This window comes from Vidua chalybeata, chromosome 8 (assembly GCF_026979565.1).
Source record: "Vidua chalybeata isolate OUT-0048 chromosome 8, bVidCha1 merged haplotype, whole genome shotgun sequence".
Taxonomy (NCBI): domain Eukaryota; kingdom Metazoa; phylum Chordata; class Aves; order Passeriformes; family Viduidae; genus Vidua; species Vidua chalybeata.
The window spans coordinates 32,596,639-32,618,179 of record NC_071537.1 but is presented as its reverse complement, the minus strand read 5'-3'; the positions used below and the strand labels follow the sequence as shown (position 1 = coordinate 32,618,179).

At 52.7% G+C, this 21,541-nt stretch overlaps 3 protein-coding genes across 10 annotated transcripts; 2 read left to right on the top strand and 1 right to left on the bottom strand.

Annotated features, from left to right (window-relative positions):
• Positions 1 to 1,604: 1,604 nt before the first annotated feature.
• Positions 1,605 to 9,691, bottom strand: LOC128791738 (putative lysosomal acid lipase/cholesteryl ester hydrolase). Of its 7 annotated transcripts, none has more exons than XM_053949587.1 (11): positions 8,904 to 9,183; positions 8,135 to 8,272; positions 7,944 to 8,052; positions 7,303 to 7,468; positions 6,407 to 6,605; positions 6,090 to 6,199; positions 5,640 to 5,776; positions 5,109 to 5,252; positions 4,599 to 4,670; positions 3,964 to 4,029; positions 1,605 to 3,531 (listed from the first exon to the last, which is right to left on the bottom strand). In XM_053949587.1, exons 3-11 carry the CDS (start codon positions 8,025 to 8,027, stop codon positions 3,298 to 3,300), a joined length of 1,212 nt encoding a protein of 403 aa, XP_053805562.1. In that variant the 5' UTR covers positions 8,028 to 8,052; positions 8,135 to 8,272; positions 8,904 to 9,183; the 3' UTR covers positions 1,605 to 3,297. The 7 variants fall into 7 exon arrangements, with proteins under 7 accessions (XP_053805562.1, XP_053805561.1, XP_053805564.1 ...); XM_053949586.1 differs by having other exon boundaries at positions 7,944 to 8,033; XM_053949589.1 differs by lacking the exons at positions 8,135 to 8,272; positions 8,904 to 9,183 and adding an exon at positions 9,614 to 9,691 and having other exon boundaries at positions 7,944 to 8,033.
• Positions 9,303 to 11,697, top strand: LOC128791740 (uncharacterized). 2 transcript variants are annotated; one of them, XM_053949593.1, is made up of 4 exons: positions 9,303 to 9,409; positions 9,668 to 9,775; positions 10,416 to 10,686; positions 11,190 to 11,697. In XM_053949593.1, the coding sequence occupies exons 1-4, from the start codon at positions 9,307 to 9,309 to the stop codon at positions 11,245 to 11,247; spliced, it is 540 nt and encodes a 179-aa protein (XP_053805568.1). In that variant the 5' UTR covers positions 9,303 to 9,306; the 3' UTR covers positions 11,248 to 11,697. The 2 variants fall into 2 exon arrangements, with proteins under 2 accessions (XP_053805568.1, XP_053805567.1); XM_053949592.1 differs by having other exon boundaries at positions 9,587 to 9,775.
• A 5,999-nt stretch (positions 11,698 to 17,696) lies between these two features.
• On the top strand, positions 17,697 to 20,870 carry LOC128791404 (lipase member M-like). The gene is made up of 9 exons (XM_053949045.1): positions 17,697 to 17,795; positions 18,099 to 18,216; positions 18,651 to 18,849; positions 18,962 to 19,071; positions 19,271 to 19,407; positions 19,554 to 19,700; positions 20,190 to 20,261; positions 20,478 to 20,543; positions 20,637 to 20,870. The coding sequence occupies exons 1-9, from the start codon at positions 17,697 to 17,699 to the stop codon at positions 20,868 to 20,870; spliced, it is 1,182 nt and encodes a 393-aa protein (XP_053805020.1).
• Positions 20,871 to 21,541: the final 671 nt, after the last annotated feature.

Below are 21,541 nucleotides of genomic sequence, written 5' to 3'. Positions count from 1 at the left end.
CCACGTGTGGCTGAGGCTGGTTTGCCCACACAGGGAGGAGGAAAAGGGTGCTGAAGGCTTTGTGCTGCCTTGGAAGCTCTGAAGGTGAGGGGGTGAATTGATCACCATGGACTGAGATATGTGGGACATTGATCTGTTGGAGCAGATCCAGAGGAGGCCACCAAACTGATCAGAGGGATGGAGCAGCTCTGCTGGGAGGAAAGGCTGGGGGAGCTGGGATTGTTCACCTGGAGAGGAGAAGCTTTGGGGTGAGCGCAGGGTGGGCTTGCAGGGCCTGAAGGAGATACAAGGGTCATGAAGAGAGGCTGTTTAAAAAGGCTGGAGTGCCAGGACACAGGGATTGGCTTCCCACTGCCAGAGGCAGGGTCAGATGGGATATTGGGCAGGAATTGTTCCCTGGGAGGGTGGGCAGGCCCTGGCACAGGGTGCCCAGAGCAGCTGTGGCTGCCCCTGGATCCCTGGCAGTGTCCAAGGCCAGGCTGGACAGGGCTTGGAGCAGCCTGGGACAGTGGAAGGTGTCCTTGTGGTGGAACGGGATGGGCTTTGAGGTCCCTTCCAACCCAAACCACTCTGGGATTCCATGATTCTGTGATACCCTGTGCATTCATCACAGACCTGTCTGGTGATGTTTGACTTTCCTGACAGACCTGAGACATGCCAGGCCTCCAATCCTGCCATGGCCATCCCAGGAGACGGAATTTCACAATATTTATTCTGCAAGCATAAATCAATTTGCTTCCAAAACACACCTCTTCATTTATGATTGATCCTTTGACAGCAGAGGGGAAGCAAGTACCAGAACCTGACTGAGCCAGAACTTCACCAAAGTGCTCTGTCAGGGGAGAGTGAAGATAATGCATTGCAAACACTGAACCAGATAATTGCCTAAGTGGCAGAAGCTTCATAACCTGAACAGAAAGAGACTAAGCCCTGCACTTTTAATGAGTTTTCAGAGGTTCAAATTTAGTGCTTTTAAACTGAATTTGAATAAATGGCAGGTGGGCGATGTGGTTTAGTGGTGAGCGTGGTTGGCTTTGAGGATCTTGGGGGTCTCTCAAGGATTCTGTGATTCTGATTTCCTGCCAGCTTTTCAGAAGTTTGCAGGGGGAACATCTTGCCAGCATCTTTGTGTGTTTATTTTCCAAGGTGGAGAAGTCATCCTGCATTGGCATCGATATCTATGGCATGAGCACAGTGCAGTCCTGCAAGGTGCTGCTCCAGGGCACGGCCCTGCAGTGAGCAGCTGATCACAGAAAAAGATGTCATTACAAATACCCTAAGTGAGGCAGATAATCACTGGCAATCCAGGCAGATCCTATCTGACCTATAGCTTCATTCCCTGGGATTGATTGCCTCACCATGTCCTGTTTTCTGATGTGGTCAGTTCCAGCTGTAAGGGTAGAAAGTGAAACACTTTACAGGTGGTAACCCGAGCTGAGCCCTCTGCAGTTGTCCCACAAGGCAGCACCAGCCCTGTGCCACCATCTCCAGACACCTGGATGAAACTCTGCTGTTAAAACCCCACAGTTTGGCTCTGGAGAGCAGCTGTGCTGGGCTCCATGCCCTCCTCAGACTTTTCTGTTTAATGACAAAATATTACTCAAACTCATGAAGAAGAAGGAAGGTGAAGAAGAACAACCTGTTTCTGCGTTAAAACTTTAATTTTGCTTCATATTTATTTCTATATTTTCAAACTTTAAGTTTTTAACTTTGTGATATTACAGACTTTTAACTAACTACATGCTCATAATCTTAGCGCTATTAACCAATTTTGGAAGTCTTCTTTACAGCTTTAGGTCAAATATAGTGCTCTTTTGTGAGCCTGTGCCTTTTAGAAGAGAAAGTTTAAAATTCTCAGCATCTACGATTCCAACATCTCACCACCCACCTCTTCCCTGCAGGGAGATGCTGGTGGCACCCTGGGCATCTGCCAGCATGACCAGCCACTGGAAATGACCCCTGAGCACAAGGAGCATTGGGCAATCTCCCTCACCTGCACATGGCAAGAGGTCTGTGCTGAAAACCCCCACACCCACAAAATCCTGGAATGGTTTGGGTTGGAAGGGATCTCAAAGCCTGTCTCATTCCACCCCTTCCACTATCCCAGGTTGCTCCAAGCCCTGTCCAACCTGGCCTTGGACACTTCCAGGGATCCAGGGGCAGCCACAGCTTCTCTGGGTACCCTGTGCCAGGGCCTGCCCACCCTCCCAGGGGGCAATTCCTCCAGAGTTTTAATCTCTAGTTAACAGTACAACCACACAGAGCCCAGTAGACCCTAAGACCCTATCCAATTTATTATTATTATTATTATTATTATTATTATTATTATTATTGTTGCATATTTGTGGAAATAGAACCGTATCCTTTGCCTTGCTTCCTCCCAGGCATATTTTAAGAAGATAGTTACACAAATCAGCAAATTCACAATTCCTCCTCTGATCAAGGTATTGTTAACAATTTAATCCAGAAGCTGAAAACAGATTTAGGCTTGTTACTGCTTTCCACCACACTCTTCTTCCTCCCACAAAAGCATTCCCTGAGAGGCAGCAAAAAGCGGCTTTTGCAGCTGGGTTTGTGCCTTAGAATAGCTTAAAGTGGTGCAAAATGGTGTTTCCTGCTAGAACTTATTGAAACTCCTTTGTGCATAAGTAAGATTATCCAAATCAGCATGAATCTGAGAAAGATATCCCCTCTGTTAGTAAAGTGGGAGGTTCTCATGGGTACAAACCTTTGGCTACTCTTCATTGTCACCAGGCATGATGTTTGTAGCTCCTTCCAGCTGTGAACGAGGGCAGTGAGTGCTGGGATGTTGGGATTCTTGGTGTGGAAGTGTTGCCAGAAGGTGAATAAAGCAGGATCCATCCACGACGTGGCTCCATCCCAGCAGACCCGCTCCTGTGGGACACCAGCATCCAGGAGGGCACGGAGCTTCTGTCCAGCTGTTTGCAGCTGGCAACCCAAGCTCAAAGAGCCCAGAGTCCATAATGGCCACCAGGAGCCAAGTTCCACTAAACTGGTTGTGAGGGAGGTGTGTGGGAGACTCAGGGTGTGAGGGCCATGCTCAACTTCTGCAGGGACCTCAGCCTATTGAACCTCAATCCAGAGTGCTTCCCCAGTCATTGGACTGCATGGTTTTCCTCACTGGCCAGAGTAATATCATTCCAGACCAAGTGTAGCAGTTTATTGAGCTTTCCCCCCACCCCAGTTTTTCTTATTTTTAATTTTTTTTTTCCCCCCAAATGAAAGAACCCCCAGAAGTCATTGAGAAGCCAACAATCACTGCCACTGCTTCAGCTCTTAGGCACCCTTCTCCATCAGGTCAAGCATTTCTTTGTAGACCTGCTCATAGACCTGCTTGCCCCAGAGGAAATCAAAGTGGACGAATTCAGGGATGTACTTCTTGTAGGCCACGTTGGAGATACGGGGCAGGGTGATGTTCACATCTTCAGGGGCTGAAATCCAGTCCTTGCCCCCATACCAGGCAGCCAGCGGGGTTTTCATGTTCTCCAGCTCGTAGAAGGGAGGAGTGGTCTGGAAGGCAGAAGGGAGGTAATGGACAAGCCAAAAATTCAAAGTGTATCCTGATGGCTGCTTGGAATTTCTCCCTTTTCCCAAGGGATAGAAGAGGAACTATCACCAGGGAGCCTCACTGTACCTTGGGCTCCTGTTCTTTTCACTAGAGGGTCAAAAAGCCATCACTGAGTGACTGAGTCCCTTATTTTTATTAGAAAGTTATGAACCTGCTTCCCCATACAAAGCAAATTCCATAGATAGCATGCAATTCATGGAATCACAGAATGGTTTGGGTTGGGATGGACCTCAAACATCATCTTGTCCCAGCTCCCCTGCCATGGGCAGGGGCACCTTCCACTAGCCCAGGCTGCTCAATTCTCCAAATACAGTCTCAGCCACTGCGATATTTTCATTGGGATATTTATATTTTTGCTCTGAGCTCTCTCTTACCTGGTTGTAATGAAGCATGTTGTCACTGCCGTAATCATAATATTTGAATTCCCCTGTCTGATAGAGCTGGAAAAGGAGAGTTATGTTTATTATCCATGCATTGGAGGAGGCTCTAAGAAAGATAAAACAGGTGACAGGGGACTGCACTGCTCCCTCCTGCCACCAAGGCTCAGGGAAGCCGTTTTTACATCTGGTACTGGATTTTGGGAGGAGAGCCCAGCCCCAGGAAGACCTCGGGAAGAAACCCACAGGGAAGAACGTGGTGTACAACCAAAAGCCTGAAAGGAGACATGAATCAGACCTTTGGGCAAGTTTTTTGTGTGTTGTGGTCAATGCCATCAGCAGAAGGACGTGAGTAGAACGTTTTCAATAATTAGTTGTATCATTGGTGGTCTTACTGACCCTCAGCCTTCACTGTGGCGTCTCCTGTCTGGTTTATCACCAGCCTTTGTTCCACCTCCACCTCCTACAAGCCCCAAGGACTCTTGGACCTCTTTTGTTGGAATAAATAACTTCACCTGCAGCAGTGTTTCAGGGCAGCTTTCCTCCCTCTCCCTCACACAGCTCTGCAGGGGGAGCAGTGGGGGATTGTTCTCAGCCCCTGAGCAGAGAGGGAGGAGAACACGAGGAGTTACCTGGCGCCAGTGCAACATGTTTTTTAGGGATGTGGAGTCAGGGTAGCGGGCCAGGTAGACATCCATGCGGCTCTGCAAGAAGAGAGAGAGGTTTATTCTCTGCCCCCCAAAAAAATCCACGTCAGAAATAAACCCAGACCTGTTCAGTAAGCACACGAGCCTCAGCCACATGCTCACACCGAGCTGTAGAGCTCCCTGCAGCAAGCTGAGCAGTTCCCATGTTAGCCTGCCTGGTTCCCAAGGCAAAGTAAGGCTCCATGCCTCGTGTTCAGGGTCCTTTTGCAAAGGCAAAGCTCAGCTCATGGCAGTAGCTCCATGTGCTGCTCCTAACACGTTTCCTTTTTGGAATATTAAGGAATTACACCTTGAGGAACCCCCACGCTGGTGCCTCCAGCCTGAATTTTTCTACCAGCCAAAGATGTGAAAGGCCACGTGGAGGCAGCAGATTGACAGCTCGGGCTCAGACAGGGAGGAAGTGGATCTCTGACAGGGAAGCTGCAGTGTACATACCACGTTCAAGCTGTTGGTGAACCCACCGGGCAGGTAAAAGACCAAAGAGCACACGGTTTTCAGCATGGGGTAGGTGCACATTCTGGAAATCACTTGCTTCAAGACCTCATCCTTATCAAAGACCACTGTGTGTCCTAAAATGAGCTGTGGAAGTCAGAGGGGTGTATCAGTGGGGTGTATCATGTTCTTTTTTGCCTCCAGGTGCTCCCCACCTCTTTGCTCACCCCTGAAAGCTGCTGACAACTTTGCTGTGCTTTGTCATTTTGGCTTTTCAGAAAAGGCCACAGCCCTGGAAGAGCCCTGACCTTCCTAGGAGAGGTTTCTCCCGGGAGAAGGGACCCAAAACCAATTCCTGTTAATAGTTCTGTGATTAAGGTTGGACAGGAAGATGATTTATCTGCCCTCCAGGCTCACAGCCCACGCACAAACACACAGAGCAGGGAGATGGAGGTGATGTACAAGCCCTGCGTGTCTCAGGTGACCTTCCCAGTCCCACCTCCCCCTCACACCTCATGTGTGGCGAGGACACACCTTAATCAGCACCTCGGGGAGGTCAAACACCCTCACCAAGGGTGACTTCATGTTTGAGTTCACGGTGATGGGAGCCAAGGCGAAGAACATCTTGATTTTGCGATCCAGTTCAGGAATGGATGAGAAGGCAATGAAACCTGCGTGAGGGAGAAGGAAGCAGACCCTGCCCTGTTGTTCCTGAGGCAGCTGTTGACCTCCAGGTGTGTGTGCCCATCAGAAGGCCCTTCCCTCAGAGGTGGCTCTAGCAGGGCTCTGGCAGCAATGAGATGCACCCGGTTTGGGGCTGCCCATGCTCAAAACTTTTCTGTTAAAGCAATTACTTGCTCTTTTCCCTTTTGTTGTTTGGGAATGCCTGGACATTCCCCTCCCTGACCAAGGTTTTAGCAACACTCCCAGACTGGGGGTGCACAGCTGATGTGACTCTGCTGGGTCTGCTCTCCTCCTCAGTACCTGTGGTGGTGCCTTGGGAATAAGCCACGTAGTACAACTGCTCCTGCCCCGTTTTCTGCAGGATGTAATTGATGGACGCTGGAAGGTCATACATGGCCATCTCATGGAAGCTGCAGGGGAGACAGGCACATGACAAAATCACCCTTGCTGACCTTGCCATGGCTACTTGGATGCGGGAAAGAGCTTCGGCAGGAACAGGCAACCCAGTTTCTGACCTCTGGCAGAGGGTGTGACTGTCAGGAGCACCCCTCCTCCAGCCTGCAGACACTGCTGAGGGTACCAGGGACCTGCCCACCCTCCAGTTTCATGGCAAATACCTGTAAGCTGAGTATTCCTGCTGGTAGAATTCAAATTCCTCGTGTTTCCGTGACCAGCTGTTCCCCCGGCTGTTCCCGATCCAGACGTCGTAGCCAGCGTCAGCGAGGACGAAGCCCAGGCTGGTGTTGGGCAAGTTGGTGACCCAGTTGCTTCCCTCCAACACCAGGCCATGCTGCAGGAGGACCACGGCCTTTGGAGCTGGAGGAAGAAGAAGAGGAATAATTTTCTCTGACCACAAGCAAAATCTATCATTCACATCCAGGTATTGCTTTGGCAGCACCCTCTGAAGTGACACCAGTGCAGGGAAACTGTCCTCTGTCCTCAGTCTCTCTGGGGAGGTGTTTTTGAAGAAGGCCAGGGCAGAGACTGGAAATCTGGGTTTTTTTTACACTTATTTGCCATACACATGGGTGTACTTGCTTCCCAGGGGAGAGGCACACTGCCAAGAACTGGGCATCACCCCACAATTGCTTTGGAACGGGGTTCAGTGCAGAACAGAAGATGCCAAAATGGTGAGATGGCACTGAATTGGACACAGGAAGGATGCAAAACAGTGAGATGGCATTGGATTGGCCAACTGGTTTGGTTTCCTTTCCTGATTAACGGCTTTTTACTGCTCCACTCTCTGGTTTTGAGCTGAGGTAAAACCTGGGGCAAGATTTCTCTGCCCCATTCATCCTCCTTCCTCTTTGGAGCAAATCCTCTCAGAACAAGGTCAGCATGGTGGGCACCTGCATTTCTTCTGCCTCTGAGGCTATTTGCCTGGTTTTTCCGACAGGGAAAGCTGCCTCCTGGAGCACCCAGCCCACGGTGAGGTAGCCTTGGCCGTGGGCTACTCCAGCCGAGCAAAGCTCTCAGGGTGCCCGGGCCAGGCAGAGCTCCCAGTGGCACTTACGGGGACAGAACATGTTGGATGCCTGCGCCCCTGCCTTGTGGGAGATGCTGAAACTCTCTGGGTTGTCTCTGCCGTGGGGGATCCTCTGCAGGGTGAGGTAATATCCATCATCTGTCACCACCTCGTGCTCCTCGTAGGGGTACCCGTGGTACTGGACAATTTCACCCTGTGGGAAGGGAAGGACAGCATGGGACAGTCCCCAGGGATGGAGGGTCTCTGTCTTCAGGGGTGGCAGGGCTTGGCTGGGCAAAGCCATCAGTGCTGGTGGTGACTCCAGGGGGAGGGTGGGCTCAGGACCTCCCAATGTCCCTTCCACCAACGCCATGGGGATGTCATGACTTCAGCCGGAATTTTTGGCAGGTCTGCTGAAGATCTGTTGCTCTTTGTGCTGCAATCAAAAGCAGGGCAGCACAGACAGCCAAACTCTGAGCCTGACAGGGCTGTTCTGACCTAACCTGCTGACTTGGATCAAAGCCTTCCCCATAAATGCCTGCCATAAATCTCCGTGTACGTAAGAGCAGGGAGGCAAATATCTAATAAAATCCTGGTGTCAATCCTCGGTGAAGACACACAGAGCCCGTGGGTCTTGCACAGATCATGTGGGTAACTTGCTCAACCGAGCAGGAAAAGAAGGGACTTACAACATCCATGGACACCTCGGGGTTCTCTTCTGACTTTGCAGCGACGAGCATGAAACAAGAAATGGTGAGGAACAGCCACGTCATGGTGCTCTGCAAAACATTGTCAAAACTTTGAGAGACTTTGCTGCCACTGGCACGGAAGCTGGGGGGAGTTCTCTTGATGTGCATTGCACCTCCATCAGGATATCAACCTGATCCCTCAACAGGTGAAATGATACCAAATCCAAAACAGAAGTCCTCTAATTGTGAAAATGGCTCATTTTGCTAATGTTGAACGAAGCCAGAGTCCAAATTCCATCACATTTTAATCCCACACTCTCCATCAGGCCCTGGTATTCAGAAACATGCACAGGTACAGGTACATCTGTATGTGCCTGGGCAAATCTTTTCTGGAGGTTTTCGAGGACGTGATAATAAATCATTAATTTAAAATAATTTCTTGGATAGTTGGAAGAATAGGTTATTTTGTACCACTGATAGCTGAACTAATGAGGAGTAAACCACCCAATTTTAAGTTGCAGGGCCATGTTCCTAAGAAGAAATCAAATAATGTGGTTTGCTTGGGTTCTCCTTATGGCTGAGAGAGACCCTGGGATACCCTTGGCTTGTTTTTGCAGACCTGAGTGAAATGCCATCTCAGGACACCCCTGTTCTTCCTGGGAAGGATTTTGGTGTCTGCTTCGGCTTTTTCCTACCACAAGGCATCTCACTATGCTATTTTATTTCACAAAAAAAGGATCACAGAATGCTCTGGGTGGAAAGGGACCTGAAAGATCATGTTCCCACCCCTCTGCCATGGGCAGACCCCTGCCATACAGGAACGGGTAGATTTGTTGGAGGTGACAAACTCGCAGCAGAAATGCTGCCTCAGCTACTTAGGGGAGTTCAATAGTGTGGAGCAACTTAGCAGGGGCCTGCCAAATTCCCACTGAATGCCAGTGCCAGGTATCTTGCACGCACCCAGGTGAAATAGAGGGGATCTGGGAGCAGGTTTCTGTCACTTCCCGGCTGACCCTGATCAGGGGGTGACAATAGCCGCCTGCTCCCTCTGGTGTCGCCGGAGCGGGTCGGAGAGGAGGATCAGAACCTGCACCGCTGCACCGGCTCGGGGTGGCCGTGCCCGGACCCGGGGACCCCATCTCCCACCCGGGGGACCAAGGGCTCCCCACCATCCCCTGAGCCCCCCGGGGTGCGATCTGGGGACTCGAGCCCTCGCCGCGTCGCCTGCCACGCGGCTCCACGAGGCTCTGGACTTGTTATTTTAAGGGTGAGCCTTTAGCAAAGCAAGGAGAGACTGAACACATTTTTGTGACGTAGCGTCAGGAGAAGGGCATGCACATTCCAGGGCAGAGCCTTGCCTGGGATGGGTGGCCCTTTCCTCTCAACAGCCAGCTTGGAAAAATATTCCCTTTGTGAACTGTCCCTCATCCCAGCAGACTTGGAGAACCCTCGGCGACCTCGCAGAGGTGCGGCAGGGTGACACCTCTTGCAGCAGCACCAGCACGGCCCTGACCCCTCTCCAGACACTCCCACCCCCCTCCCTGAGCAGAGACATTCCTCTGGAGCCGGGACTCCCGGGGAAGCGCTGCTGTGCCATCCCCGGGGCTCTCCAAGTGCCTACAGCCCTGTCCCGCTGTCCCCAGGGGTGGCACCCGAGCAGGGGGGATTACCCGTGGTGGTCAGAAGAGGTGTGGGAGCCTTTGTCCCTGATGTCCCCCGAGCAGAAGGTCCCTGCTGCCTGCGCACGCCGCTCTCATCGGGCTGGTATTCCCTCTGTCCGAATTCGGGAGCGTCGGGAGCCGCCACTCCCTCTGATCCCTCCTCCTGCCAAGGTATAATTTACCTGAGGGCTGGAGTCTGCTCCGGCAGGAGACAGCCTCCCTGCCTGGGCTGGCTTGGGAATGTTCCCGTGGCACTGAGGAGGGCTGAGAGCTGTAACCAATTGCTTGGTTCCACCCGATGGAGTCACTTGGCATCGCCGTGGCCTCTGTGAACCCGAGGGTGAGCAGCCTCTGGGCTCTGCAGCTCCACTGCGACTGGCTTTGGTGCAAGGGGCTGCTGCTGGTGCCCTGGGAGCTGAGGGGTGAGTGGAGCCAGCCCAGCTCATCCCACCAAACTCCACTGGGAAAGCCATCCAAGCTCTTTTTGGCTCTTCCCGCTGCCCCCTGGCACGGAATGAGCCTGAAAATGCAGAAGCTCCCAGTCCCAGTAGTGACTTCAGGGGGTGCTCGATAAAAAAAAAATAGGTAAATAAATCCATCCCCGGGGAGGGAAGGAGCTGTGGATGGAGATTTCACATCTTGCCAGGCTTCCCCTCTTGCCGGCTGGTGATGCCTTTGGCCAGGAGCTGCCTGGGGCCTGAGGAGGTCCCTGCAGGGGACAGGTCACACGGGCCCTTGATGTCATTTTTGGGACCTCTGCCTTTGTGGCCACCTCTCCGCTCCTTACCCAGGTGCCCACTCCTTGCTGCAGGACTGGTGCTGAGCGTGCCCCCCATGGGATCCTGCAGCCAACACCTGCCAGGTGTGGTCCAGCCACGCTCGCCCAAATGCAGACAAGCCTTGGAAAGCCTCAACAGCTCCACCTCTACCTGGAGCTCTAATGACTGCTCTCTACCAAGGACTAGCTGGAGGCAGTGCCAGAAGCCCTCCCAGCTGCCTCACCCTCAAATAAGCAGTGGCTCAGAGAAGAATCTGATTTTTCCCCTGCAGGGAGAGGAGGAAAGGTGGAAGAACGGGATCAGGTAATCCCAGATGAGAAAAAAGCCACTCCCTCTTCCTCCCAGCACCTACAGAATTTGCCTTCCTTTTGGGGACAGGACATCAGAAAGGATTCTGTGGCCACTCCTGGTCCTGGCACCAAGTTTAGGGCCACATTAGTGGGCAGCCCCCCAGGGTGAATCATTGCACAGCCTATTAAGGCATGAGAAAATCAGAAAAAAAAAATCGAGATAAAAATTAAGAGTTCTGAGCCAAGCTTATTGCATAGGCTTTAACAGTTATTTTATTTCCTTCCAACAAGCACCCACTGAAAGGCGTGGGGAGAGGAGGGGATAGCTGGAAAGCAGCCAGAGGGTGAACACTGGGCTGCTCTCCCCTCTGCTGCTGCCAGGACAGGACTGGTGTGACCATGATGGGAGTCCTGGGAGGGAGCATCCCCCACACATGGGCAGAGAGGGACCTGAGATCCCCTGCCCCATGCTGCTTTCATCTCAGGGAGTTTTTCCTAAATTTCCTTCCATTTCAGCTTGCTGCTGGCTGGCCATGTGGGCACTGAGGTTTTGTGTTGGAAGCCTGGTTGCTGAGAATTTTGGACTTTCTGTGCTGACAGGCACTGACCCCCAAGAGAACTCTGCATTTGACCTGAGGCTGTGGAGAAGCTTCCAAAATGGAATGAGAGAACTGGGATTGTGGGTGTGGAGTTTGAGTAAAAGTGTGTGATACCACATGGTGGGAAACTTAGAGTTTAAGGGTTTAGAATACAGTCATATATAAAAACAAGATGGAGGTTTTGGGCAGAAGCTGGTCCTTCTCCTTCACCTTCTTCTCCTGGGTTTGGGTGGTTTTGTGTAATTGGATAAAAAAGTCCCCATTGAGGGCCATGGGTGGTTGGTTATTGGGTTAAAAGTAAAAATAATTTAGGTGTAATTTTTTAATTGGACAGTTTATCCTTAAAAGACTTTGTAGAGAGAGATGGAGCTCCATTTTTAGTTTGTTAGAGTGAAGTGCTGTAGAACTCAGGGTTTGTGAGACTTTGACACAGATAAGAACTAATAAACATCTGAGTGCCAACACGAAACACCATCTCATATATTTAATCCTGACCCTGACAAAAAGGAAGTTAAGACTCGACAGTCTTGGAGCAGTGCTTGTCCGTGGGATGGTGCTCTCCAAAGGAAAGAGGAAAGCCTGGGCAGCAGAGGGTGCTGTGAAAGTGCTGGTGAGGGAAAGGAGCTCCTGCCCAACCCCTCACGGAAAGTGTGGTGTATGGAGAAACCCCAAACCCAACAAACCCCACATCTCCCAGAGCACGAGGTGGTTGTGTGGCCTGGCCGTGGCTACCCGGGGCTCTGGGGGGATGGAGCTCTCTCCTGGGAGGGCATGGGACAGGGCAGCCTGGCCGGGTTACACACAGCAACACCAACATTTGTGTTTGTGCTGCTCTGTCGGGCTCAGAGCAGCCTTGATAAGCCATGCTGTTATCTCAGGCCCTCAACAACCCTCTGCAGCTGTGAGGTTGTCCCTGATGGAGGCTGAGGTTGGACCACAGATCTCCAGTGTCACCACAACGCCCTGGCTGGCTTTACTTTTCTTCTTCCTGCAGTTGTGGAGGAGCAGGAGGGGGAGAATGAGCCCCTCCATGAATCCTCTGTGTTTTCAGCTGATTATAAAGGTTTTTGTCATTCCTTCTGTTGCAGAGCAGGTGGGATGTTCCTTTCTGTGTGTGCAATCAGTGCTGTTGAGTTTAATTTAGAGAGAAACTTGGGCTCAGGTTTCCCTGCTTTGTCAGTAACAGAATTTAAAGTCTGCTGGTGAAAAAATCCCACCCAACCCCAAAACCCCAGGTCACCCCTGTCTCTGGTTTGCCTTTGTGCCTTGTGAAGTCTGGCCTAGAACAGAGGCTGGACAGAGTTAAAGAATAAAGTAAGGATTTATTAAAAGGATCTCCTTAATGGATCCACCTTGGGCAGCACAAGAGCCCATCCAAGAGGAACCAAAATGTTCCCAAAATGCACGACCGCTCACAGGGGCTCTCACTTTGATCAGTTCTGCTCCATTTGCACCTTGGAGTTCATTGTCCAATTCCAGCTCCAGCCCATGCAGTCCCATCCTGCTTGTTTTTCTCTCTTCAGGCCATGTTGTTTGTGCTCTTGGGCCTGAGATTTGGATCATTTGTCCTTGGTCCCCAGCTGGAGAAGGAATTGTTTTGTCTCCCTGCTCTGTGAAGAGAGCTCACCATCCCCTCATGAAGCCCAGACCCCCACACTAAAGCAGCACAGAATGTGAAAGACATAAAAGCTAAAATCTAAGGCATCACTTTCCTCCTTTGTCACCAGGGGGCCAAGTAAGGTTCTGTGCTGAGCTCCCTCCCTGCCTGATCTTTTTACTGCTCCCTTCACTAAACCCCTCCCCACACTCCCTCTGGAGCTATTTTGCAAACCACCACAGGTCAGGGGTGGGAAGACCACATGGGCTTCAAGGAGAGGCAATTGTCCCTTGGGTGCTGGGCTGAGAGTGGCAGAGCAGGGAGGTGTGGCCGTGGCATTGCTGCTCCCAGCCCTGGACATGGATCTTCCCAGGCTCCCTTCCCACCTGTGTGTCCTCTCAGTGTCTCTCAGCTCCTGCTTGGTGGGGGAAAACCTGTCCTGGCTCCAGCTGTGGTTGGGACAACCAGGACGGTTGTTGGCCATGCCCATGCTGGTGAGGAGCTCACAAATGGGACATGCCAAAAGGGATTTGTGCCAACCAAATTTGTGCTGCCCTGGATAAGAGGGAAAGCAGAGGGCTTGATGTTTTCTGGAGGTTTTCTGCATCTGCCAGGCAACCCACCACAATCGGAGCCTGTCTGGCCAGCAGACAGCTGCCCTGCAGCTGGGGGACCAGCCTGGCCCCAGGGCTGCCCTGCTCACACTTTTCAGGCTGTTCCCTTGAGGACAGCCAGGCTTTCTGTGCTGCAGCTGTGCCTCTGGGGCTCTCTCTGTGCCTCTCCAGCCCCGGTGCCTCTGGGACCCCTTTGGGCAGGGGGAATCAGCCACTGGCTCTGGTTGAGCCCACCCAGCCTCTCCTTGCACCTTGGCCTCGGCCTCCACCCACCATCTCTGGGCTCACTCCGATGTGGGGTGTCCCAGTAGTCCCTGGGAACCCAAATCTGGCTTCTGCAGTGGGATACAGCCTCCCCAGTGCCAAACAGAGGGGATTATCCCCTCCCAGGGCTTGCGTGTGCAACACATCTCCTGCCCTGAGTGGAGCCGGAGGGCCAGGTGTGGAGTCATCCTTCCCAAAAGTGGCCAAGCCTGCCCAGGAGGAGAGGTTAAAGAGGTGGGGCAGGGGCTGGAGAAACAAGGGGGGAAGGCCTAGGGAGAGCTGTGGGCTCCCGGCTTGTCCAGAGAGGCACAGAGGGAAACGGGGATTTTGGGAGAGGAAGGAGCTCTGAAGGACCAAGAAAAGCTCCTCAGGCTTCCTGCAGGCCACTGAGGGAGATGAAGGTGAGCCTGGAGGCCAGAAGCTGCTTGTGAGGACACGGGGACCAAAGGCAGCCCTGGCCTCAGCCCTGCTCCCCGTGGGCATCCTTGCCCACATCCTGGTAGGATCTGGCTTTGCTGCACCTGGGGCGTTCTGGGGAGAAGGACAAGGTCTGTGCAGCTCTGCCTGCAGAGCTCTCTGCATTTCAGCAGCCTGTCCCTGCTCTGGTGGCAGCAGGGGACACTGGGGTGAGCACTACAGAGAACCGCAGCTTGGAGGTCATGAGCTGGGCTAGGGAGAGATTTTGGGGAGCATCCCCCCAGCCACTGGGCTCCAGGGTGGTGGGAAGGGGCAGGTGACCTCAGAGTGTTGCTGGAATAATGTTAAATGCCCCAGCTGTAGCAGCAGGGAAGCTGAGGGAGAAGACTCTCATCATTGCTGCTGGTGGAGGCTGTCCCTGGGTCATCTTGAAGATTAAGCCTACTTTGTTCTCTGGCCCTTCCCAGCAGGGTTTTTGCTCTCTTTTCTCGAAGGAACGCCCAACTCTGCCCGTCAGGTCTGTGCCTGGTGCTGCCTGAAGGGTCAGCCAGGGCAGGGGGCTCCCAACCCAGCATTTTGCCACCTCTCTGTAGCTGTTACCAGAGCAGCCTCCTTCCTCCAGGCCCTTGGCTGGGCATGGGGAGCAGCACCCAAAGGCCTCATAATTAAATAGAGCTCTTGCAAAGTGCCTCATCCTGCTCTTCCAGGCCAGCATTTAAACCCAGGAAGAAGCCCAAACAATAATTCTGCTCGTGAAGACCACAACAGATGTGTGTCTGTCCAAGCCAGAGGTATTTTGCACTGACAGAGGAAACATTCTGCTCAGCAGTGATATCACCTCAAACCAGGCTGAGCAGGAGGCTGGGATAGAGATGGAGACCCCAAAGGTCCCTTCCCACCACCACTGCTCTCCTGGCAGGAGGAGAGGTGGTGGGGCTGGAAAACGTGGTTAAAAGAGACTCATGAGCCACCGTGAGGGGCTGATTGTCACCCCTGCCACGGGAGATTTGCTTTGCACCCTTTGAATTCTCCCTCTTGGGATGTCCACACTGACAAAATTCAGTCAGTGTCACATGCAAGTGCTGTTTCTTCCTCCTTTCCTGGGTGAGATTTGCCCCTTTCTTTTCAGCCCCGGCGTGGTGCCTGAGCCTTGTGCTGACATGCAGGGCTGAAACGTTGCCAGCAGGTTCCTACACCAGGAAAGCCAGGATGAGCAGCCTGCCTGGCAACCCCAGAGCACAGGCAAAGCAGCCGGAATCCCTCTGCCAAGGAAGGCCAAAAATGCTGTCCCAGCTGGAGGACACCACAAGACCTGTGTGTTCCCGGTGGTGGGGACACGTCCCAAACTTTGGGATGTGGCTCTTTGCTGCTGAGCTCCCAGGGGTTTGGGGTGCAGTGTCTGAATCACTGGGCTGTGTGACTGGGCAGGGACTGGGCTGCCAGCCGTTGATGGACAAGCTCCATTTTCCTCTAAAATAGAGGAAAATAGAGGCTTCAGCCTCTCTGGGTGTCTTTATAAGCCAAGGATTGGTTCCCTCAGTGCCACCAACCCCGCTGACTGCACAGAGGACCCCAAGCAGCAGGTCAGGTTGGTGTTCTCCTGTTCTCCTTCCAGCCCAGGCTATTGCTGAAAGAAAGGATCCCAGATGAGCTGAGAGGTGTTTTTACTGCTCCAGCTGTGCATTTGATGCGTGCAGAACTTGGTGGTTCGACATTTTCCTGGGTCTTCGTCCTTTTTTGGCTCTGTGAAAGGGATGGGGAGCTGGGGCTGGGTCACATTACCCAGGGCTGGTGCCTGGGGAGCAGCAGCTCTGAGGATGAGCAGGGACCAGCTCTGCTCTCCTCCACCCTGGCTGCCCATGCCCAGGGACTCATCCTTCCCTCTCTGCCACATCTTGGGGTACCAGGAGGAGTTCTGTCATTGCTGAACGCTGCCTGCCAGTGCTCTCTCTGACATCTTTGTGGCACAGCTTGTCACCGGGCACGGCCACCGTGGCGTGCCACTGTAACATCTGGGTGACGTTGGGGTGGGCAGCAGAGCCCTGGGCGTGGAGGTGACCTCCAGCATGTGGGAGCTCTCAGTGCCACGCCTCGGAGCTGGGAGAGGGCTGTTGAGAGAAGGAAACTCTCATCACAGGCCTGTGTGTGGGCTGCTGCTGGCCGTGGAGCAGGGGAAGGTCCCCTTGCACGTGGTGAAGTGCAGGGCTGGGTGCAGACCTAAGGGAGATGGACCATGGGGGCAGAATTTGGCAGGGATTTGACGCCTCTCTGGACAGCCCCAAGGGAAAGAAGCTCTTTCCTAAGTGACAGGCTCAACCAGAAGATGCAATTGGTGTGAAACTCCTGTGGGTTTAGCAACAAGAAAACAGCACTGAGGATCACATTGTTCTATCTGGCATCTCCTGATTCCTGAGCAGGCCTGGCTTGTCCATCCTTTGTAAGCCACAGTGCTCACTGAAGTGCCTATTTCAGCAATTGGTCAGTCTGATGTCCCTAGGCATGGCCTGCAATGCCTTGCCTGTGTCTGTGGGCAACTAAGCCTGGTGAGGAGCCAGCCACTGCAGCTCCTGCCTTCCTGCTGTCCTTTCCCTCTTCATGACACATGCAGGTTGAGGGGCTACAGGACCAAAAGCACTTAAAAGAGGTGATTTGCACTGAGTCCAGCCTGCAGCTGTGTCATTGGGCAGCAGGAAAAGGGATATCAGGTTTAGTGATGTGGTTTGCCTAGGGGATCAAAGAGCAATCCAACCTCTCCTTCCCTCAGCCATCACAGCAGTCTAATCCCAGCACATCCCTTCTCACCTGCATGTGGGGATGGAGGCACTGAGGTGCTGGTGGTGGCCTTGAGCTCAGAGCAGGGCACAGAGTAGGCACTTTGTTTTCTGGTGTGAGAGGGAGTTTTTGTTGTGCCCACACTGTGCACTGAAGCAGGTGGGTGTTGCAGTTTTCCTGAGCAGCCCAGGAAAGCTTTCCATGCAATAAGGCTACTAGGAAAACACATTCTGGGAGGCAAAGAGCCATATTTAGCTCCTGCAACAGAATCATCGGGGAATTGGCCTTTGCTGAATGCGCCCTTGAGTCTGGAATGCCTTGGGCTGGGTGCTGCGGGTGGCAGGGCAATCCAGGAGCTGTGAAGCATCCAAGGCAGGGATGGAGCAGGGAAGCTCCTGCAGGATGGAGCTCTGGCATGACCCCTCCTGTTTGGGGGAGCATTCTTCCCCTGAAACGCTTTTTCTGAAAGCTTAAGGATTTCCCTGAAGGCACCCTGATGCTTTCCCTGATGCAGGGAGTGGCAGGAGGCTACTTGTCCCATACTGCACTTACAGCTGGACTAGATGAGAACGGCCACCAAGAGAGGCTTGGGGTGGGTTCCAAACTGCACAAGGGGCTGTAGACACCTGCTCCCCGTGGCAGCATCAGCCTTTGGCTGTGCTGCCAAGCTGCTGGGGCTGCACAGTGTTCCTCGTATCCCTGGAGCACCCAGCCCTGCTCATCCAGCCCCGCTATCCCCCAGGTGCTGCAGACAAGTGAGATGTGGCTGCTGCTGGTGGCCCTGTGCCTGGCCCAGGGGCTGGAAGATGCCATCCCAGGTGCTAAAGTGTTCTACAACCCTGAGATATTCATGAACATCGTAAGTGCTGGGGGAGCACCTCACTTCCCCATGAGCATGCCTGAAGTCCTTCCTGAGGGACCAGCTGGGCTCACCCCTTCCCTGCATCTGCACCTGGCCTCTTTGTGGGGCTCAGGGCATCAAAAATCTCTCATATTTGCATTGCTGGCACACACTTCATGCCCTCAGCTTGAGCTTGGCCTCTCCCTGCCCTCCTTCTGATTCCTTCGGGTGGAGGTGACGCTGGGGGACACCCCCTGGGTGAAGCTGAGGCAGGCACAGCGTGCTGGGTCACCCTCTGCCCTCACGCCATTGTCCCTGCAGAGCCAGAAGATCCGTTTCCACGGCTATCCCAGTGAGGAGCACGAAGTGATGACGGAGGACGGCTACTTTCTGAGCCTCAACAGGATTCCCCACGGCAAGGGGGGCGCCGGGCTCTCAGGTGGGCTCAGCCTCACCCAGGGGGGCACCAGCTGTGACCCTGGCCCCTGCCTAGATGCAAGAGGAAACAATGGGAATGCCTGTGCCTTCAGGCATGGTTTGGGCAGCTGGAAGAGGGATGAGGAGTTTCTTCCTGGCTGTCTTCTGGAGCTCCGCATTGTGTTTTGCTGCACCCGAGATGAGGCGGTGACCCAGCAAAGCCCCAGTGGCTCTTTCCCTGCAGCAAACCCCTCCTCCAAGGTCCAGGCTCAGGGCCTGGGGTGGCAAAAGCCCCCCAAACACAAAAAAGCACCAGCACGACCAGGGAAATAAAGGGGAGAAGGGAACTTTAAATGTGCAGCCTGCAGAAAACAGTGTCAAGATGTACAGTGGTGTTTTATTTCCATATGGGAAAGGTGTCTCCTTCTGTCAGCTACCTCATATCTCCTCTTTCAGGACCCAGGACCCCCGTGCTGATAGTGCATGGGTTTTGTCTGGATGGTGGTGACTGGGTGGACAATTTCCCTGACAGCAGCCTGGCCTTCATCCTGGCGGATGCGGGATACGACGTCTGGATCGGGAACAACCGCGGCAACAGCTGGTCCCGCCGGCACCGCAGCCTGTCCGTGGCCTCCGAGCAGTTCTGGGACTTCAGGTCAGGGGTCCACCAAGGACAGGGCTGGGCTGCAGGGCTGTCAGCACTGACCTGGTGTCCCTGGGAGGCTGGGAGGTGGGAATCTCCTCCAGGCTCTCCCTTTGCCGCGCAGCTTCCACGAGATGGCCATGTACGACCTCCCAGCCATGGTGGGCTACATCCTGATGCAAACGGAGCAGGAGCAGCTGTTCTACATTGGCCACGCTCAGGGCAGCTCCCTGGGTGAGTGACATTAATGTCCATCCCAAACTGGACACTGCTGTCCCCTCCTGCCTTCCCAGCCTTCTGCATGGGAGGGATTTACCACATCCATGCTGGGCTGTGCTGGCATCCAGGAGCATTTTTCGCTCAAACCCTGCACCTCAAACACAGGGCCTGGTGTGAGCTGGGGTTCCTGCTGTGCTCTCATGCTGCTTTTCAGGTTTCATAGCGTTTTCCAGCTTGCCACATCTGGCCCAGAAAATCAAACTCTTCTTTGCCCTGGCTCCTGTGTACACCTTCCGCCATGTCCGGGGCCCTGTGTTAAAGATGTTCTTTCTATCAGACCTGCTGCTCAAGGTACAGGAGGTGTTTGTGGGTTGTTACTGCCGAAATCCAGGGACTTCTGGCAGCTCCTCCCCCCTGCATTGCCACTGTGCACTGCTTCTGCACCTGAGTGTTGGAGCTGCTAGCATCATTCCTAACATTTCCTTGTGCTCCTGCAGAAGATGTTTGGAACCAGAGAGCTGGTTCTGATGCCGAGGAAGGAGAAATCACACCTGGTTGCGAGGTGCAGCGGCTCGCTGGAAGCTGAAAAGTGTGCCAGCACTATCTTCATCATTGGAGGGCACGACTGGGAGAACTTGAACATGGTGGGTGCACCAGACTCTCCAGGTCACAGCCTCGTTTTCCTAGACACCTGGAGATAGTTAATGAGACACGACAATGAGTATAAACCCCTAAAATAAGGTGTGAAAGGCAGTGGTTATTTGGAGATTTCCTGCAGCAGTGTGCAGGTGTTAAACCTAATGGAGTCTTTGGTAAGAGAGAGTCACTTGTGGTCTCATCTCTTAGGGAGAGGAAATGCCTGCCTCATTTTTGGCTGACATGCAACAAGTTTACAGAAGAAAATAACCAAAGAATGACTGGGCCAGTTGTATTTCTGTTTGAAGTGTATTTCCATTGATTAAGTGGCTTACCTTTGAAAGCTGCTTCTAGCTCTAAGCAGAATAAAGCTGCTAAAGAATAAAGAATGTATAACATTAATATTGCAGTTATAAGACAGAGTGTTTGAGGTTTTTTGCCTAGATGGATTTTCATCCTTCTCAACTCACTTAGAAAATACTTTCTTTTTCCTGTAGAGCCGAGTGGATGTGTACATATCTCATTTTCCAGACTATACATCAGTAAAAAATCTTCTGCACTGGGGACAGGTAGAGATTCTGATTTTATAACTATTTTTTTTTTTTTTTAATCTATGAATGTGGTATTTTCAACTGCTGCTGGAAACAGGTAAAGGAGGTAGAATCAAAGCCAAGAGATAAAAGGGATTTTTAAGCTGCTGCACCAAGATGTCTCAAAAGCCACAGCTGTCCAGAGGGGCTGATCCAGAATTTTACCGGGATTAACCCTTTGCCTCTGCCTTCCAGACTGCAAAAAGTGCTGAGTTCAAGCAGTTTAACTACGGGCTGAGAAACATGGAGAAGTATAACCAGGTGAAGGGGACGGGGCGGGCTGGGTTTGGGATGGGGGAGCACACCCCACCCATCAGAGCCCCCAGGTAACAGGAGTGCTTTCCCCTTTCCCAGCTGAGGCCACCCTTTTACCAGATCGAAGACATGAGCGTGCCGGTGGCCGTGTGGAGCGGTGGGCAGGACTGGATCACCCCCCCTAAGGAGATCCAGCTCTTGCTGACCCGCCTCACCAATGTCGTGCACTATGAGTACTTCCCTGACTGGAACCACTTCGACCACCACTGGGGCCTGAACGCCCCGCAGCGCATGTACAGGCGGATGGTGGCCATGATGGAGGAGAATCCATGAATCTATCCATGGATCCATCCATTAATCCATCCATTAATCCATCCATGAATTCATCCATCAATCCATCCATGGATGCATCCATGAATCCATCCATGAATCCATCCATTAATCCATCCATGAATCCATCCATTAACCCATCCATGAATCTATCAATGAACCCATCCACGAATCCATCCATGAACCCATCCATGGATCCATGAATCCATGAATCCATGAATCCATCCATCCATCAATGAACCCATGCATGAATCTATCCATGAACCCATCCATGAATCCATCCATGAATCCATGAATCCATGAATCCATGAATCCATCCATCCATCCATCCATCCATCCATGATCCATCCATCCACGTGCTGCCCCAGCAGGGAGGAGCCGCCTGTTCCTGTGTGCCTTGGGCCATGGCGTTTTGTGTGAGGGATGCCCTGCTTAAAAATGTCCCCTGTCCCCGTGTTCCACACTGATTTAAGGCTTTTAAATGCAATGCTGTGATTTCTGCCTGCCCTCTGTGTCTGTAGAGATTGCAATAAAGTCTTGCATCACAGCCAAGCTCCAGCCCTTGGCTTGCTGGGCTTGCTGGGCTTGCAGGAGGTCTGCTGTGTTGGGGTTTTTTTTTCAGCTTTTGCAGGCTCAGAGCAATCCAAGAGTGAAATTTTACTCCAGGAATTGAG

Bases quoted from the DNA above. Each gene is read 5' to 3' on its own strand.
- LOC128791404 (XM_053949045.1), top strand. From the start codon at position 17,697: ATGTGGCTGCTGCTGGTGGCCCTGTGCCTGGCCCAGGGGCTGGAAGAT. The intron at 19,701-20,189 runs GTGGGTGCACCA...TTTTTCCTGTAG, and splicing joins ACTGGGAGAACTTGAACATG to AGCCGAGTGGATGTGTACAT. The intron at 20,262-20,477 runs GTAGAGATTCTG...TCTGCCTTCCAG, and splicing joins ATCTTCTGCACTGGGGACAG to ACTGCAAAAAGTGCTGAGTT.
- LOC128791740 (XM_053949592.1), top strand. From the start codon at position 9,307: ATGGGTGGCCCTTTCCTCTCAACAGCCAGCTTGGAAAAATATTCCCTT. The intron at 9,410-9,586 runs GTGCGGCAGGGT...CGCTGTCCCCAG, and splicing joins CCCTCGGCGACCTCGCAGAG to GGGTGGCACCCGAGCAGGGG. The intron at 9,776-10,415 runs GTATAATTTACC...TCCTTGCTGCAG, and splicing joins TGATCCCTCCTCCTGCCAAG to GACTGGTGCTGAGCGTGCCC.
- LOC128791738 (XM_053949583.1), bottom strand. From the start codon at position 9,115: ATGGTGGGGAGCCCTTGGTCCCCCGGGTGGGAGATGGGGTCCCCGGGT. The intron at 6,200-6,406 runs GTATTTGCCATG...TCTCCCCTGCAG, and splicing joins CAGGAATACTCAGCTTACAG to CTTCCATGAGATGGCCATGT. The intron at 4,671-5,108 runs GTATGTACACTG...CTCTTCTTGCAG, and splicing joins TCACCAACAGCTTGAACGTG to AGCCGCATGGATGTCTACCT.